The 19,235-nt window shown below is 41.4% G+C and overlaps 1 protein-coding gene and 1 long non-coding RNA gene across 11 annotated transcripts in view; one reads left to right on the top strand and one right to left on the bottom strand.

Moving 5' to 3' along the window:
- TBX5 (T-box transcription factor 5) overlaps positions 1-14,589 on the top strand; it is a 128,984-nt gene extending 114,395 nt beyond the window's left edge. For both annotated transcript variants that reach the window (XM_068239781.1, XM_068239771.1), the window contains 4 exons: positions 2,821-2,973; positions 7,166-7,257; positions 11,323-11,552; positions 13,039-14,589. In XM_068239781.1, coding sequence (XP_068095882.1) covers positions 2,821-2,973; positions 7,166-7,257; positions 11,323-11,552; positions 13,039-13,616 — 1,053 coding nt within the window. In that variant the 3' untranslated portion in view covers positions 13,617-14,589. The remainder of the gene's footprint in view (positions 1-2,820; positions 2,974-7,165; positions 7,258-11,322; positions 11,553-13,038) is intronic.
- LOC137521055 (uncharacterized) overlaps positions 1-19,235 on the bottom strand; it is a 523,185-nt gene that overhangs the window by 408,559 nt on the left and 95,391 nt on the right. The gene's annotated exons all lie outside the window — the stretch shown is intronic.

Genomic DNA, 19,235 nt, shown 5'->3' with positions numbered 1-19,235 from the left:
GCCCCCAGCAACCCAATTTTGTGAGTAGCCCTTTTATTATCGTATTGTTTTCAGTGTTACTGACATACTACACCAATTGGGCTCCCGGTTTTTGTTTTGTCTCACACCCCATCCACTGCGTCATACAGATATGTTAACTGGCTTCCCCCTAAATTAGCTCTAGACTATGATATATTCACTATATAGACACAACTATGGTAGGGATTAGATTGTGAGCTCCTCTGAGGGACAGCTAAGTGACAAGACAATACACGCTATACATCACTGTGGAAGATGTCGGCGCTAAATACTACTAAATAATAATCTGATGGGAAGTCAGTAGTTTACAGTGCTTTTGGTAGAGGCATTATAGGTTTGAATTGGTCCACAACACACAATGCTCGTGATTCACCATAACGTAGCCCGGTATCCTGCATATCATTTAGCATAACAGAATCTACTGTGGATTAGGAGAAGTTGAAACTGGATGAGATCAAAATTGAATCCTGATAGATGAACTGGTGCAACTATTCCTCATAGACATCTCAGATTCAGAAGATGTCTGCTGCATTACATAAGTGAAAGGATATAATAAGGAATCCATAGTCCCTGCCACTGAGGGATGAACTATGTAATGTCACTCATCTGCCTCTATAAGAATTTAGTTTTATGTCCTGCGGAGATTATATTTTGTCAAAACTGAAGCTTCTAGGAGACATTCCTGACTGGAAACGTGTGAGTGTCTGTCTCACTGTGATCCCAGGCTGAGATCCTATGCTAAAACAATGACAAACATAGCATCCCCAGTGTACCAGAGACATGATGCACCGGTAGCCAGACTATCACTGAAGATGAAAGGCTTGCTGCAGTAATGTGCAGGAGATATAACTCAGAGAATTCTTTGGCAAAGAATACTGCTGGCATGGCTGCACGGAAGCAACATTTGACAAGATATGACAGAACATTTATACCGTGCTTTTCACCTGGCGGACTCAAAGTGCCAGAGCTGAAGCCACTAGGATGCGCTCAATAGGCAGTAGCAGCATTAGGGAGTCTTACCCAGGGTTTCCTTTTCAGTTTTCAATTTAAATCTCTACTGATTCAATAACACTGTACAAGAAAGTATCCCATGATGCAGTTCATATGAATGAGAGTGGTTTTCTAAAAGGTTTGATGACATCATCAAACCCTGCATGGCTCCACAAGCATACAAGGAGCAGTCTTGACCGTAGGTACATAGCAGGCCAGAAGCAGTCTCCAGAATGACAGAAACACTGCTGTCAGCAGCATTGCATTCTGGACTCAGATTAATAAAACTTCATCATTGTTTTTATAACACAGATGCCACCATGCGCATTTAAAAAGTAAACTAATATTTTACCTGGAGTTCTGTTTGAAAATGTTTTATATTCATCTCTACCTCCACCTTACACACAAACACACAGTGGCTACTTGTTCTGCACTGCCCTGTGAGGTTGCTGAGTTCTGAGTTCCCATAGGTTATTATAGTAAGACCTGATTTTTTCATGCACTAGTGGCTTTCTACCTTGCAGTCAGGGCCACAGTAGTTCTGTTTCCAGTGCCTCTGTTGTCCTTTAGAGCCCAGGCACTCTCTTTTGTTGCAGTGCAATGCAGGTGGCTGTGTAATTTATAGATCCTCGTGGCACCTGCATTGCTCACCTTTGAGGTACTGATCTCATTCAATTATACTGAATGGGACACCACTGAGTTGCACATATAAATCCATGCAGCAGTACATTATCAGAACACAGTGCTACACAGCACATTAGTGTGCCCATCAGTGTGCTCCTGGGTAACGCACACTGACACGCATTGCTGAAAGCAGCTCAGCAAAGCATTAGTGTGCTCAGGGTCATACTGTTGTCCAGGCTGCCATAGCCTAATGTTAGGATACAAAGCGCAGTTGCTCAACTAAGTGTTTCTGGGAGGAGCTTAAAGGAGTAGGGGGGTAGGGGGAAAAAAAAGAGTTGAACTTACCTGAGGTGTCTAATGGTCCCCTGCACCGATGCTCAGTGACAGGCGCAGTGGTTTTCCGACTTTAAAGGTTGCAAATTCTGGAAGTGAACCGGAGGTGGGGCCGGAGCATCGGTGAGTAGCTGTGCAGGCACAGGATTTCTGCGGGGGACTGTTAGAAGCCCCAGGTAAGTTCAACTCTTTTCCCCCACCTCCCTGCAGTACTCCTTTAAATAGGTTTTAGAGTGTAAAATACACGCCTGTCTCTCCCATTGTTTACATTATAAAAATGACTCCTAATCAGCTCACTCTTTTATACTCAGTGCTTGGTGAAGTGCTAATAACATCTGCACAAGGACAATAAGAAGTGGAGAGGAGGCGTATGAACAAAACAGTTATAACATTTTATAAGCACATATTTCAATAAGGTATCAGCACACACTGTAGATGGTCTATTAACAGTTTAAGCACAGAGTAACAACTTAAACTTTATACACATGCCAGTATATTAAAAAAGAAGGAGATTAAATCAATAATACAAGCACTTTGCATTAATAAGTAGGACTCTGCATTTGATACATTTAAAGTACAGCAGTTTGCAGTGTTCCTTTCATTTTCCTTTTTTCCCATCCGCCATAAACTTGATGAACTCTGAATCCTCTGTGAAATAATTAACATTGTGTACAAATTGTTTAAACATCTGTAATACCTGGCATACTTGTATAATTTCTTCTCTTCCTTGTTACTATCACTATGTTCCCTATATGCACCGTGGGGTTGTCATGAAAAGTAATTTCGTTGTGTTACACAATGACAATAAAGTGAATTGATATTGAAATTGTATTTTCTTTGAATTGTTTTCTACAGATCATCCTGAATTCTATGCATAAATATCAGCCTCGACTCCATATAGTTAAAGCAGATGAGAATAATGGCTTTGGATCCAAGAACACAGCTTTCTGCACTCATGTCTTCTCTGAAACAGCCTTCATAGCTGTCACCTCCTACCAGAACCACAAGGTAAGGAACAAAGGACTACAGCAGACCTTTCCCTCCATAACATCAAGCTGACCACTGATAGTAGGATAAGGATTTACCAAATGAGAACATTTGCTAATCTATGGGAGCCCAGTATTAATGGATTATCTGCAATAGATAGGTCAGTGTAAATATAAGCATTTACAAATGCTGCAAAGGTTGCCCACTGGACACAGCACTGTAGGCCTGAGTCCCACTAGAAATTGAAAATCGCTATAAAAAACGCAAGCATTGTTGCTTCAAACACAGAGCCATTGTCTATGCTGAAGGCAATTGTCTATGCTGTAAAGATACGAGATGTGCATCACCTGAAACTACGGATACTGGAAGCCTGTGCTAGCATTTCTCCTGTGGTGTTGCCATCAGTGTGTGAAGAGTGGGAGAAGAGGGTTGCATTGACAATCCAACACAATGGGCTGCACACTGAACACATTTTATAAGTGGTCAGAAAATTGTTAATAACTCAAGAAATAATAAAGTTACATTAAAACCAAGCACATCATTGTTTTTCTTGTGAAATGCCCAATAAGTTTGATGTGTCACATGACCCTCTTCCTATTGAAAAAACAAAAGTTGGATTCAAAATGGCCAACTTCAAAATGGCCGCCATGCTCACCACCCATCTTGAAAAGTTTCCCCCCTCACATATACTAATGTGCCACAAACAGGAAGTTAATATCACCAACCATTCCCATTTTATTAAGGTGTAGCCATATAAATGGCTCACCCTGTAGTTTAACTTTCATAGCCCTGGAACAAGTAGGTACGGTGTGTCTCATGAATCAATGAATGCTTGCTGCTATGGGAACCATGGATTACAGGTACTTGGTCTAGTGATGAGAAAGACTTCCCATGTCTAAAGTGTAACTTGAATTGATGGTGATGGCCCAAAGGGTGAGCAGTGGTATATATTCATTCATTAGTGAACTGCAATTTTTGCAAGGTACCGGTTTTATTCTAGTATCTGTCTGCTTTAATTTCAATCATCGATGCTGCCATTGATGATGTATGACAAAGAAAATACTCACCATCTATCTGTGACTGTTACAATGTAATTGTATACTCTTCAATAACAAAAAGAACAACCAACTCCAGGCGCAAAGGAGGTGAAGAGTTAATGAAATGAGCATTAAACCCACCTTTAACTAGTTGCCAAGCCTCTCTCCAGCTTATTTCCATTTTACAGGTTTTTAGAAAGCAGGCAAGCCAAGCAATCCTTTTGTTCTGTAACATCTGTAGATACATAAAATGAACAACTTGCCCATGTGGAGAAATCTTTAGAGGAAAAAAGCTTACTTGGTTCCTTGGCAAGAAGGGCATCTGCACATTTTTAAGTATAGGGAGGAGAACAAAGATTTACCGGCCTATTGTAAGCAACTACTTGGTCTGTTTGTAAGTCATATATCTTTCAAGCTCCTTTAGTTCCCTCAGGTTCCTTTGCCAGTGAGGTTTATGTATACACAGAAGCCTACCTGCAAATTATAGTACTGCACTTATATTTTCCTACAATGTGAGTGCAGTTAATAAGGAACGGTGATCATATCACAACTCTGCTGTTTCAGAACAATTTCTGGGCTAGTTCACACCAACAATCGATATGCGTAATTGAAAATGATTAGTGTTTCTTGAGTTATTTGCCATAGTGATTCCCGGCATGTGCATGGCGATTTTTTGTTTATGCCTAGCGATTTTGGAGCGTTTGCGTTTAGCGATTTTGTAGTTCTTGTGGCAAAACAGGATGTACACTTTGACCTGGAAGTGAACAGTTTTTGACAAAAAACACATTGAAAATCATTCTGTTCAGCGATTTTTACAGTTTTTCTAAACTTTACATTGAGGTTTAAATTAATCACCTTCAAAATGCTGCAAACCCTTCGTTTGCGTTTGGGAACAAAATCACATTTCTGTGGTGTGAATTAGCCCATACAAACAAATTAGCCAAGCAAAGCGCTGGCACTTTCAAAAGCGCTCTCTTGGTGTGAACTAGCTCTCCATGTTATCTATCCATAAGTAGACGTTTTATGAGGGTCTGCTTCCGATAATGTCCCGAAAAGGCTGACACACACTCTAGAGGGTTCTCAGCAAAGGTGGACAGCTGCGTATGTGTACACCAGCCCCAATGAAGAGTGGTGGATCATCTCAGCCAAGTGCAGGAAGAGCCCATTGTTGCCCTACTCACACTGCTCTTTTGAAGCCACTCATTTGTAAACCACACCAAGTACATTATGCCGCTCCTCGCCCTCCATAGCAACGGAACTTGACCCCATAGGAACGATCTGGTTAGGGACCACCTGCTGCACCTCCTATCCAAAGAGTGGTTAGCAGGGAAGTGTGGACATTTTTGTATACTTACTAGGCTCCATTAATGGGTTCCCTCTAGTCCTATCCTGCTTTACATCCACTTCTCTCTGCATTGAGATGGGAGCATTGTGGGTGCATTATATACTGTGGGGTAGTGGTGTGGGCATTATGGCTGGGTTTGATAAACAGAAGGCATTAGGGCTACACTATGGGGACATGGCGGTTACCAGCCCCGGGCCGCCCATGAGGCGGGGTGAGGCAGGTTCCTCAGGCGGCAGAAGTGGTAGTGGGGCGCAGCCCACCTGGCCATGGGTGGAGGGACACCGAGCTGGAGGGGATAGCAGCCAGGAAGGGGGGCAGTGGGCACAGCAGTGGTGAGGGGGGTCGGACCCCACCTCCCTCACCTGAGTGCCCCTGTCCGCTATCCCCCTCCAGCTTGTGTGTCAGGCAGCGGACGGGAAGTAATTATTCACCTCTTCCTTCCACATTCCAGCTCTGCATACCACTGCTTGTCACTTCCTGCAATGCCGCCCACTGTTCTACACATGGGCAAGTTGTTCATTTTATGTATCTACAGATGTTACAGAACAACAGGATTGCTTGGCATGCCTGCTTTTTTTGTACTACAGTGGGTGGCATTGCAGGAAGTATCCTTACTTTTTATCAGATCAGTTTTTGCATCAAATGTCACATTACCAGTGTTATACTTGAAATAAAAGTGGCCCCACATTTAGTTTTGCAAGAGACCCCATTTAACCCTAAAGCCATCCCTGATTAAACAGAATAAAAGCTTGTATACTTTAGGTTTAACAGGGTTTAGTAAATATATCCCAAACTGTGTAATTGGTCCTTGCTATGAAGGTCCAGTTTGGATTTGCATGATAACAAGTACAGCTAACAGAAAATTGTCTTAACAGGGAAATGTCCACTGCAGGAAGGGAAAACGACCTAGTAAATCAAGGGAATTGAATTAATTAAAGTGACACTAAAGCGGAAAATAATTATGATATAATAAATTGTATGTGCAGTATGGATAATGAGTAGAACATTAAATTAATAGCAAATAAAAGAGTCTCATATTTTTGTTTTCAGTTATATAGTTTTTTTATTATAACATTGCCAAATCTCTAATATTTGCAGTTTACAAACTACTCTCTGCATTTTAAACTGTGAGACCGAGCAGAGCTAATGACCCTTTGAACTTTCCTCTGCAGTAAAACCCTAAGCAAACAAGAAACAATGAGAGACATATTGAGATAAGTGCTTCGGAAAACAGCACTGTAGCCGACCCAAGTTGGGTCAGAGAGCTCAGAGAAGCTCTTTTGCATAGATAGCAACTGAAGTTTCTCAACTCTTCATGTACTGGAAACAATATGAGACTATTTTCTTTGCTACTAGTATTCTATTTTTTAGCTGTACTACACATACAATTCATTATCTCATAAATGTATTTTCACTTCAGATTCCCTTTAACCAGCTGTTGGCAAACTGATTGGTAGCTAGTGACTTTGCTAGATTTGTTTATCTTCCAGGGCAAGTCGAGATTTGGGAGTTAGGACACTTTTCTTCTCATGAGTCTTACAAAAACCACCTTTATCAACAGTTGCTAACAGTGATAGGGAAATAAATGTATTCACTAATTTAATCAGAAGGGAATGTTACTAACAGACTGCACTTAAATTATGACCTGTGTTATGTACACTGAGAATTTTGGCACATCCATAAGTTTAGATAAAATATAAACTGCATAATGCAAAATATGTATTGTATTTTATGTAAACGCAACTGATGCATTAAGTTAATTTGGCCTATGCAAGCACGTCAGTATTCTTAAATCAGTATATTTATTTGGTATATCATATATTATTCTCAGATTACACAGCTAAAGATTGAAAACAACCCATTTGCCAAAGGCTTTAGAGGAAGTGATGACATGGAGCTGCACCGCATGTCCAGGATGCAAAGGTAGACGTCTCTTTGTTGTGTTTCTTGTGTTAATTAAAAACATAACTGCATAGCAACATAATAGCGTGAGCAGCTAAATGTATTGTAGAATCAAATGTCAGTATTCAGGGGCGTCCGCTGCTCTCTCCCCACCTGGCATTTACCTTCCCGAGCAATACGTCCGGTCGCCACTTCTTCCCAGCAGCTACGCGCTCTGAGCTGCATACCCAGTTAGTTGACATGACACATGACATACAGAGACAGAAGCCCCAGGGAGATAGACTATATAGCGGCCACAGTGAAGAGAGGTGTGAGGAGATGTCACTCCAGTGGGAAAAAAGGATGACAGTACTGCTGCTCTGCTTTATAATAAGGGGGTATTGGGGCCAAGATTAAAAGCAAACTAATGCAGTAATATACTGCCATCTGTGTGTTTGAGTGGGGGGGAAGGGGGTGGAGGGGTGTGCCTGCAGGGGGGCAGGGCCAGCAGTTTAGCTGGGGGGCCTGCCAGGTTCAAGTCACACTGACGCCCTGCTAGACTGGATCCTTTCTGTGATAGGAGACCAGATGGACTGCAGTCCCATACACATTATCAACAACTTTTGTTGTGAAACAAGTTGAAACAAACCAAAAAAAGTTGCTTGCTATTGTTCACACAACTGATAAGACATCAATCCAACAGTTGGATTGACGTAAATAGCAAGCAACTTTTTTTTTGGTCGTTTCAACAGGTTTCACAACAAAAGTTGTTTGTTAATTGTGCTGCATAAAAGACCGCTATTGAGCATGTGTATGGGGCTTGAGTTTCCCCCAAGATTAGGCTGGTGCCAAAGTGACCTTTATATAAGCATGTATGCTTGGGGGATACAAGTGTGAGTGCAGAATCATACATCTCTCAGCATATAGTAAAGTCTACTTGATGTCACGGTGACTGAAGGGATACCAGAGGTGAAATTGCCTTAAGAAATGGAGGTAACAGTCCTCATGCCTTTCACTAACCCTGTTCACTGCCTCCCCCCTCCATTCGTGTGTCAAAGGTCCTGCATGTCAGCCATGTCATGGGCAAGTACGTCTTTGAATGTTTTTCTGTGAGCCTGATCAAGGATGTGTGCTAGTGAGGCCAGCGGTTGCGCAGTAATGTGCGACTTGGCCAGCTAGCAGGGACTTTTACACACAAAAAGAGGGGGTGGCAGTGAATGGGGGGAGCAGAGGGCATGAGGACTCTTGCCCATACATGCCTGTAACCTCCATTTCTACAGATGAGTAGTATGGATACAGAGGCGCCAAAAGATATAAAATAATCTAAAAAGTTTAACAGACAGAGGTGCCTGGCCCTTCTACCGATTACATATGCTATTGCTCCGTTGTTATTGCCTGATGAAGTGGGATCGACCTGCGAAACGCGTTGCATTATCCCCCGGAGTATGTAAATAAACTTGTTGTATTTGGCAAACACATTGCCAATTTTTGTGTTTGCTTGGAGGAGGTAAGTCCACCACTGTCTCCTAATGTATTAAACTTTTTAGATTATTTTATCCTTTTGGCGCCTCTGTATCCATACTACGCTATATTAGGTCCACCCCTGGTGGAAGGGTATTACCCCTTATTTCCTCATCTATGAAGAGCGACTTCTTAATCCTGAGTGAGGTCAGGTCTAATCTCCCACCTGCCTATACAGTGGTTGCCTTTGAGGTAACCCTGCTTTGTGAGTATAGCTTATTACTGTATCATACTTCATTTCAACTACCAGTAAATACTACACTATATTTGGCTCTTGGTGTCCATACTCTGTGTTCTGATTTCTACAGATGAGTTCACCAAAGCTCTACACAGATTCTACATTTAATAAGAATAAGCCATAAAAATCAGGATTGTGGAAGACTGGATTACTTGCCTGTAGAACAGAGGTTATGTTTTTAGAGAGGCTAGAAGGTAAAACGGCATCTCTTATGCATCCAGTGCAAGCAGGGCATCCATTCCAAACAGCAATCAGACAAGGAGAGCACCTCAAATAAATAGACACAGTATGAGCAATGTTTGACAGAGGATTACTATATCCGGGTTTACTAGAACGAGATTCTACTGTAATAACTGGGTCATTTGTCTGAGGTCATCAATTTTACCTCAATGAGTGGAGGGTTGCTCAGTGAGCTTCAGAAGTATTACTAAATATTGGGGTAAGGAAAGGTTATATAAAGGTTTTTTTTTTTTGGAGGGGCTAGGTGGGGGGGAGGAGTGGGGAGTGTAAAGTTTGGCACAAGAGTAAACTTAGGTCTAACAGAGGGTAGCAGTAAGGGGGTAGTTATAATTAGTGTTAGGCCTAGGAAAGGGGGTAGCTGGGCTTAGTCTTAGGGTAGGCAGTGATGTTATGTTAATGTTAATTGGGGGATATTGGTGCTGAAGAGAGGCCATGATGGAGCAAGTTTTTTTTTAATTGGTAGGCAGTGAGGTTATGTTAATGTTAATTGGGGGATATTGGTGCTGAAGAGAGGCCATGGTGGAGCAAGGTTTTTTTTTATTTTTATTTACTAAACACAACATGTAATTCCAGCTCACAGACATTGATATGTGGTACATTGATATTGATAAGTGGATCAATGTTGTTGCTGCATTTAAATTAGTCTATTTTAAAACTGCACAATTTGCATAAAGTTTGCATAAACATTGAATTGCTAGTGTGTCACTGACCATCTCTATTTCTGAGCAGCAGAGGTGGGAGATGTATTAGTAAGCTGCAACATGTTGCAGTGTAACAGAATCTCACCTGTTATATAATTTTGCTATAACTCAAGTCAGAACCATATTTCCTCATCCTGTCAATCTTATTATGGTTAGTGGGACGTACAAAAGACAGTTTGAGCACAGGCTTCATTAGCAGAGGTCTGACTGAGGCAGCAGAGGGGCATTTTCAGCTCTGGTCCTTGGGGACTGCTAATAGTGCATATTTTTGAGGAAGGAGTATAGGTATGCTCATTATTAGGAATGTGTGGTAGTTGGGAAAGCCTGTAGCAGAGAATCTATGGAATGTGGTCACAGGTAAGCAGCTAGAGAAACAGGAGAAAAGAGGGACACTCCTGACCATTTGCACATACAGCAGGTTTAGCCGTATTGCCTAAATTATCCCTTTCAGTTTTTGAAAGCAATCATGTGCTTACAGGCTTCTGAAAGTGCTGCACACAGAGCATTCAATCATTTTTTCTTCACCTTATTATAAAGTCTTGACTATTCGATGAAAACAATCAGTTGCACAGAAAAAATTATTGAAAGGGTCAAAGTCCTAAGTCCTTTTTTTTTTTTAATTTTGAGATTGGACGTGTGTGAAAATTCAGACCAACTTTACAAAGAATTGTATAGTATCTTATAGATTGTCAAACTGTATTCAACCTGAATAAACTGTATTTAACTATTCAGTACATAACACATTTTATTTATTGTTTGTATAAACAACAAAAAGGATAGAATTATTAAAGAGTGTGTATGTATAAACAAATGGAAATAGTATGGTATTCACTGTTGTGATCACTTTGATTGCATAGGTAATAAAAACTATGGTGACAGTTTGGGTACCCAACGCTGTATAGATGCATGACTGTGCTGTTGCCTAGTGATGCACCTGTGATCCAACTATGACGGGCAAGGGAACTAACTGGGAGAAGTGACAGCTGGGCCAGCCAGCACACTTGCGGTGCGGTTCAGCTGGTGTTTGTAGGTTCATAGAGGGCGAAGTCTAGGGTGCCAGGACATTTGTGCCCATAGGCTCCTGTGATGTAAAGCTGAGTGACTTGTTCTCTTGCTAAGCTAAGGGGAGGGAGGAGGGACAATAGCGTATCATGAAAGAGAGTGGCTTCTGGCCAGGGCAGTTGGGAGGGGAGGGGGGGATTTAACGAGGTGGGGAACAATGCATTCAGGGGTCTCTATCGTATACAGATCTGGTGTTTTGGATTAGCTTGGGGGACACCTGTTCTCATGCTACATTGGCAGCTAAGAGAACACAAGGCCTTAGCTTTTAGAAATAGGGTGGACTTTATCTTGACTATTATTTCCCTATTTTGGTTTAGTCTATAATCATATGTATTTTTTTTTCAGCAAAGAGTACCCAGTGGTCCCAAGAAGCACTGTGCGGCAGAAAGTTTCATCTAATCACAGTCCATTTCCCCCTGAATCTCGCAATATTTCCAATTCTTCCAACCTCAGTACCCAGTACCAATGTGAGAATGGTGTGAGCAGCACCTCTCAGGATCTGATGCCTTCTTCCAACTCATATCAGTCTCTGCCTCATGAACCTGGGCCTATATTTCACTGCACGAAAAGGAAAAGTAGGTTTCATTTCCATTTATGTAACGTTGATTATGACTGTAAAATTCATAAATGTATAATTTAAACTTGAATACAGCCTAAAGCAAATGAAAAAATAGGATTCATTTACATGGCTTGTTGACAGCAGTAATTTTACTGACTGTCAACCACCCTGGCATGACATCCTGGGTGGAACTAGGAGCGGTACTATGGTGGTTCACCTGCTCTGTGCAGTGAATACATGGTTCATGGCTCAAATCTAAATACCAGAAATTGCTTTGCTGATACTTGTTGCCTGAGACAAATTTACTGTGCCAAACCCATAATTAGTAGCAGGTAGAAATGGGAGGTCCGCAACAATATCTCTTGAAAATGCTCAAAATCTTTATTTGGGACGTGTCCTCATATCAGTAAAAGCACAGCTGACATGTTTCGGGCCAGATATTGCCCTTAATCATAGCTCAAAATCACACAAGGTCTCATCTGTTTTTAAGGGCAATATCTGGCCCGAAACATGTCAGCTGTGCTTTTACTGATATGAGGACACGTCCCAAATAAAGATTTTGAGCATTTTCAAGAGATATTGTTGCGGACCTCCCATTTCTACCTGCTACTTTGTTTGGATCGAGCGATCCAGGATCCAGCACTGTCTCTACCAGCCTGCAGTGTAGCTGTGTACCTTCTCTATTGTACCATAATTAGTAGGTTGGGTCGATCATGGTGACCACTGTAGTTACACCCCTGACCTGTCCTGGACCTATGAATGCAGCCACTAAATAGAATGATAATTCCACAGTTTTGTAGGTCTTTGTGAACCAATTTAGAAACAGTTATTCATTTCTCTTGCTAACCCATTATGACTTGATGTGCAGCCAGACCATATGCCAAATATTTTCACAGACATTATGGCCATGTTATGCTCATAATGCCAGTATCTAAATGGGATGAAATATATTTCACTTGATATCTGGAAAATTATCCCAGACTTGGATAGCAAAGGTGATTATTTTGGTTAAGGCTTATTGGCATTCTCTTAAGGCAATAATCTGAGTAACTGCTCCACATTGATGCTAGGAATACTCTATTAAATGTGGTAAATAATCATTATGTATATGATATTGATTGTTTACTGCCTTGCCTCACTCAATGTTAGAACAAATCTCAGATCTGACCTGATACCATGTGCACCACCGCTGCCACCACAATACAGCACAGAGCCACAGAGTCATTGCTTGTATACCACTGATTTTTTCTGCACCGATGTTCAATTGACAAAACAATCCAACAATAATGGTGAGGGCTTCACTTTTAATAAACTTTGCTTAGATGTTTCAAACATATCATCAATTATACTGTATATGATGAGTAATGCATATAGCCTTATTCTCTTTGTACCTGTCTCTACAAATTAGCCTAAGTACATAGTGACAACTTTTATTCTTGAAGAATACAACCCAATTATAAGAAATGAATGTAACAATACTTTTATTTATTTTTTTTCTTTAGCAGCGAGTGAAGAATCATCAGAACATCCCTATAAGAAATCCTATATGGATACCTCTCCAAGTGATGAAGAATCTTACTACAGGTCTGGTTATCCACAACCATCCTCCTCCTCTTCCTCTTCAACCTCATTTCGCACAGAGTCTGCCCAGCGCCAGGCCTGCATGTATGCCAATTCAGCACCTGCCACAGAGCCAGTTACAGGCATAGAAGACATTTCCTGCAATAGCTGGTCAAGTGTGCCCTCTTACAGCAGCTGCACAGTGAGCAGCGGAATGCAGCCTATGGAGCGACTGCCCTACCAGCACTTCTCAGCCCACTTCACGTCCAGCTCACTTATGCCTAGATTGGGCAACCATGCAGGCACACAAGCTACAGAATCCCATACCATGTTCCAACATCAATCTTCTCACCAAGCTATCGTAAGGCAGTGTGCACCTCAGTCTGGGTTACACCAGACATCTTCCCTCCAGTCCTCTGAATTCATTTACCCACATGGTGTTCCTCGGACCCTATCGCCACACCAATATCACTCTGTCCATGGAGTGGGCATGGTACCAGACTGGAGTGAGAACAGCTAACAGAGAAGGACCATAAACTGTAAATTGATCTGGAATAAAAGGTTAAAACCAAACATTTTTAGGACCACGTACTGTGGAGAAATCCTAAAAAGACACAAGGACTTGTATGCTGGACCATTGCTTATTAAACACCTCAAACATTCACCCAGTGTTTCACTCTCTTACTATTCCTTCCGGCACCAGCATCACAGACGGGTTGAGAAGGAATATGAGCTGGCAATGCTTCGGACACACATGTTGTGGGATACAAGATGAGGAGTCTGTGGGGAAAAGCCTAAGTAAGGGCACTGCACTTCACACAGCAGGCTTCATCAGCATGGAGGCCACCTACCCTTGAAAGCAGCACTTCATGAGTCCAGCCACCTGCCTTTGTCAAAACTCTTTGGTGTTTGCAGTGTGTTAGACTGTGTGATATAGGAGGCTGGAACTATGGTATTACAAAGAGAGGATACAGCAATCGTGTGTAGGAGAGGGGCAGAGATTCTATCTTGCTATTATTTTACTGTGTTTTTATCTTTTCTCGGCTGTCATATTAAAGAAAAACCCTTCACATGTAAGAAAAGGTAAAGTAAATGCTTGTATATAAAGGTCAACAGGATGTAAAATGAAAAGACATGTACGACTCCAGCACTGATCAATTGTCCTTCTTGCCTTAGCAAAAGAAACATTTCTGATCATGTTTTGTACAGCATTGTTCAGTTAGTTTAAAAGACGTGTTGCTCACACAACGACTCACAGAAATGTTGCTTTCAAGTGCATTTACAATTCAGCCGTTTAAATGCACGTCCCAAAATCCTCCATAAATTGCACATTTCAATAAATTAATTATAAGCAATGTGTTATGATTGAGGTGATGCGGAGAGAGAGTTTCAAGCAACCCTCAATGCCTTTGTAGCCTATGAAAGCACTAGGCGCCAGATTCCTGCCCTCTCCATATACACACTGTGCTATGTTTGTAAACTGTTGTGTTATTGACATGTTATATAATAAAAAATAATATATTTTCCTGTTTGATTGCGTTTTTTTCTTGTATTGTTCTTGCAGCACCAACTCCACAATAAAATAAGTTCAATAAAAGCACTGGAGTCAAATGAGAAGAATTAAAATACAAACACTTTTCTTGCTACTGCACAAAAGTAAAGCAGGACTGCAGTCAAAGAACAGAAGCAGCGCATTGGAATATGTAAAGTAGTTAAGTATGTTACTAGTAGTTGCTAGTATGTAGTTGCGAGTACGTAGCTACTCGTAATCGCAAATTTAAATTAGATAGTGCGGCACGTAGCAGAGGGGTGGTTAACTTACTGATGCCACCGCCTTCAGAGGAAGTAGTGGAGTTACGTGGACAGTGACTATATACTTGGCATAGGTAAGTTAACCCCCCCCCCCCCCCCTCCTCTGCTGCCCTCTGCCAGTTACATTTTGATTATGAGTAGCTACTCGTAGCGCACAACACTAATGTAAAGTCCTGCCTAAAATGACACTGACAATTATTCTTCATAAATTAATAGGTGAGCAGCATACCTACTGCTGTCCTCAGCATGTTGACCTATCTTTCTATGTACCTGGTGGGCTGGCACAGCAAGCTTCAACTGAAGACCAACAAAGTACAATCACTCTCGGCTGATATCGCTGGGTAGCTTTTATTAAAAGTCTTAGGAATGGTATTCCATCTACCCCTTTTCCACCAGAAATGTCCTACATGCAGAGAATTATGACCATGACATTGGGCACCTTGTCCCCACCTTTTCTCACCAGCGGTACCAATAGCTGGAGGCAGATTACTTCCTTCACCATAGAAAGTGCTCAGTGTTGAGCAGCAGATCAGATCTTCTCAGCAGGTGCTGATCTGTTAAAGGAGTACTATCGATTGAAACGACTTTTTTTTTTAATACTGTATATTAGTGTACACATTACCACTAGTGCTAGGGGCACTTTATTTATTCACCCAGGTCTCTCTCTTGCTATCCCTGCTTAAAAATTCATTTCTCACACAGCTCATAGTAGTTTAGGTCACCCTGAGCTGCTTGGTTACTCTGTCACACAGCTCACAAATATATTTCACTGTGTCACTCACAGCATGCAGGAGACATGAGGAGAAATAGGCTGATCTGAGGTGGTAACAGGTAACTAAATGAGCTGGAATATTGCTGGAATATAACTAGCTATAAACAATAGTCTGTGTTTACACTCAGTCTGGCTGCCTGCTTGTGGTGATTCACTCCAGGCTGCATCCACTTTACAAGCTGCTGAGAGGGGCAGACCACTGTTTACAATTAGCATTATTAGTATCTTTATCAGTCAAGAGAAGCAAAGATAATAAACACACATTGCTAGAATCTTTAACCCCTTACCACCATATCAATAAGATTCTTTCAGCAAGGTGATAATTAAACTATAAACTGAGGAGTTGATAGCAACTCCCCTGTGCAGACATGGGCTTAGCCCTCTGGGAGCCCTCAGCATATAGATACATTTGTATCAAACACTGACGGCCAAAACTGACGGAGGATTTTACAGCTGAGAGGAACAGCTGTGTGAGGAATCAAATTGCTCCTAGTACTTGTCCTAATGTGTGCTACAACATACAGCATTTAAAAATAAATGCATACATCGATAGTATTCCTTTAAGTGAACTTATTCATGTAAGTTTATTTATCCTTTAAAACTGTCACACCCTATTACCCTGTGCAGTCCATGTTTAAAACATAGCTAATCTAAATGTTCCTCCACTTGATCTCATTTTTTGCCAAGTTCTACATGCCTCAACATTCTTTTACAGGTTAACAATGTCATCTCACCCTGCTGGCCAGAGACATGAAACGTACTGTAATTTCATGGGACTTGTCAGATTTCTTTTTGAAATTTTTAAAAAGTACTTATTCTACATTTGAAAGGGTTATCTCTGCCTCTAAGCTCCTCTGAGAGGGATGTGTTCATACTATGGGGCACATCATTTGTGTACTTCCCAGAAATCCGGTCCTGGTTATGTGTATACTCAGCCTTCTACTTATAGAATATCCACCTGTCTAATCCAGGTATTCTTTTGCTGTGATCATAACTCAAGGAAGCCACTTAATTGTTTTTGTTTTTTTTTTGTATTCAATAATGGTTGGTAACAATAAAGCTGTATTCACAGATAAATGGTAAGGCCGAAACTGGGACAGACTGTCAACAGCTACCGCTAATGAATTCTCATTGCATGCATGTATGAGGTGCATTCTCCCAGAATGCATCTGTAAGGCATAAACACATGATCAAAACCATGATTGTTGCAAAAAAGGATTTTTACAATAAAGGGTAATAAACTGAAACATTTTGATTCAAGTACATGCTTATTCTTTCTACTGTGAATAGATTCTCTTTAAGATTACCAGGCATTGAATATATTGCATGTATTTATAATGTAACCCTATATTACCTAACGTATTTACACATGGGGTGCTCATGTGATGTCCATGTATGTTACAGCATACTACATATCTCTAAAGCTTTAAATGATGGCAGATACCAATAAAGCTCAATATTAAAATAAAATAATTGCAAAAAGATTACACAATGAAGGGTCATAGGTGTAGATGAGAATGCACATCTTGACAGCAGATCCATTTTCACTTAGTGAAACTCAATCAGGAAAAATACATTCAAGCTCACCAGCCTTCTGTCTAATTGCAAGTATTTTAACAAACCTCATGCAATTCCTCACATGTCTTTAAACTGACAAAATTGAGATAAGCCATGCCAATGAGGCAAGAGCTCAAGAGCTTTAGCTGTGGAGATTTCAGAATCACTCTGCAAGTGTTAAATAGAGATGGCCCGAACGGTTCACCTGCGAACGGTTCCCAGCAAACTTCCATGATTCACGTTCGCGGAGAACCGTGAACTTTTCCCGAAGTTCAGTTCGCCCCCATAGTGCATCGTGAGGGTCAATTTTGACCCTCTACATCACAGTCAGCAGGCACATTGTAGCCAATTAGGCTACACTCCCTCCTGGAGCCACACCCCTCCTTATAAAAGGCAGGCAGCGTCAGGCATTGGACTCACTCGTGTGCCTGCAGTAATTAGAGAAGGGATAGCTGCTGCAGACTTTCATAGGGAAAGCTTAGTTAGGCTCTTGTAGGCTTGTTATCTTGCTACTGGCTGATTGTTGTTGCTAAAAAAAAGCACCCCTCAACAGCTCTTTTAAGAGTTAATCTTGTTCTTGTGATCTATTTTTTGTTTTTGTGTGTCTCACTGACACTTGTGTTGCATAGACAGCCTTGGTAATTCCTACTGTGTGTGTGACAGGTGCACATTGTAATACCTATTACTGCACATACCTACTACCTGTTGTTCACTTCAGTGCACCCACCTACCTACGTGAGCGCCCACAGTGTCACTGTGCCTATTCGGTACCTGTCTGTGTGTAACAGGTGCACATTATAATATCCGTCACTGCATATACCTACTACCTGTTGTTCACTTTAGTGCACCCACCTACCTACGTGAGCGCACGCAGTGTCACTGTGCCTGTTCGGTACCTGTCTGTGTGTGACAGGTGCACATTATAATACCCATCACTGCATATACCTACCTGACAGTCACTGTTGTTCTATCATTGAGCTACCACAGCCCAGCGATCATATGGGCTTGAAAACCGCCACAGCCTGCACTCTGGCCATGGTGCGCACCAGTCCAGCACGGCCGTCACTACACAAACAGCTGTTTGCGGTGCGTTACACAGTGAGTTTGGTGTGTCAGTGTGAAGCAGTAATCTAATTACACTCCCTGATTGATGTATACACATGCAAGATGTTTTAAAGCACTTTAGGCCTGCAATTTAGCATGCATTGTGATTTCTGCCCTTAAAATGCTGCTTTGCGTCAAATCCAGATTTTTCCCCGGGACTTTTGGCGTCTATCCCACTCATCCATGCAAAAACTCAGATGTTAGACCCCTTGAAACATCTTTTCCATCACTTTTCTAGGCAGCATAAGTGTTTCTAGTTTTCAAGGTTCGCCTCCCCATTGAAGTCTACTGCGGTTCGCAAAAGTTTGCAAGAGCCAAACTTTTGCGGAAGTTCGCGAACCAGGTTTGCGAACCGAAAATTGGAGGTTCGGGCCATCTCTAGTGTTAAAGAGTACCTAGTAAGCTCATACTGAACCAGATCCTATAGACCAAAAGGAGACAAAAGGCCCTATGCTAAAAATATAATTTGCCTTCTTCATGCAGAAGGTATTTGCAACTACACTCAGTCCCCTACTTACAAATGACTCGAGTTACAATGTTTCAGTGATTCAAATAAAGTTGTCTTTATGTAAAGAATATACAGTACTTTTTTTTATAGAGCCATACTTATCCAAGTTGCAGACAGCTATTCTGGATTGGTTGGTCCTCTTGAATGCAAGACATGGATTCAAATGGCTCTACCTTCAGCACAATTGAAAAATAAATGGAAGACATTCAGATTGCATGAATGTCTTATGTAGGTGAGCACAATGGGAAGCAAAGAATCATGGGGGCCCTGAACCAATCAGTGTGCTTGAAGGCCCGTACGCACAATACTATTTTTTCAGCAACTTTTTTTGCATCGAGTGACTTTTGTCACGGCAAATGATCGTTTTCACGATATTGCGTAATATT

This window comes from Hyperolius riggenbachi, chromosome 1, assembly GCF_040937935.1.
Source record: "Hyperolius riggenbachi isolate aHypRig1 chromosome 1, aHypRig1.pri, whole genome shotgun sequence".
Lineage (NCBI taxonomy): Eukaryota > Metazoa > Chordata > Amphibia > Anura > Hyperoliidae > Hyperolius > Hyperolius riggenbachi.
The sequence above is the reverse complement of the archived record's forward strand: the minus strand, read 5'-3'. Positions and strand labels throughout refer to the sequence as shown.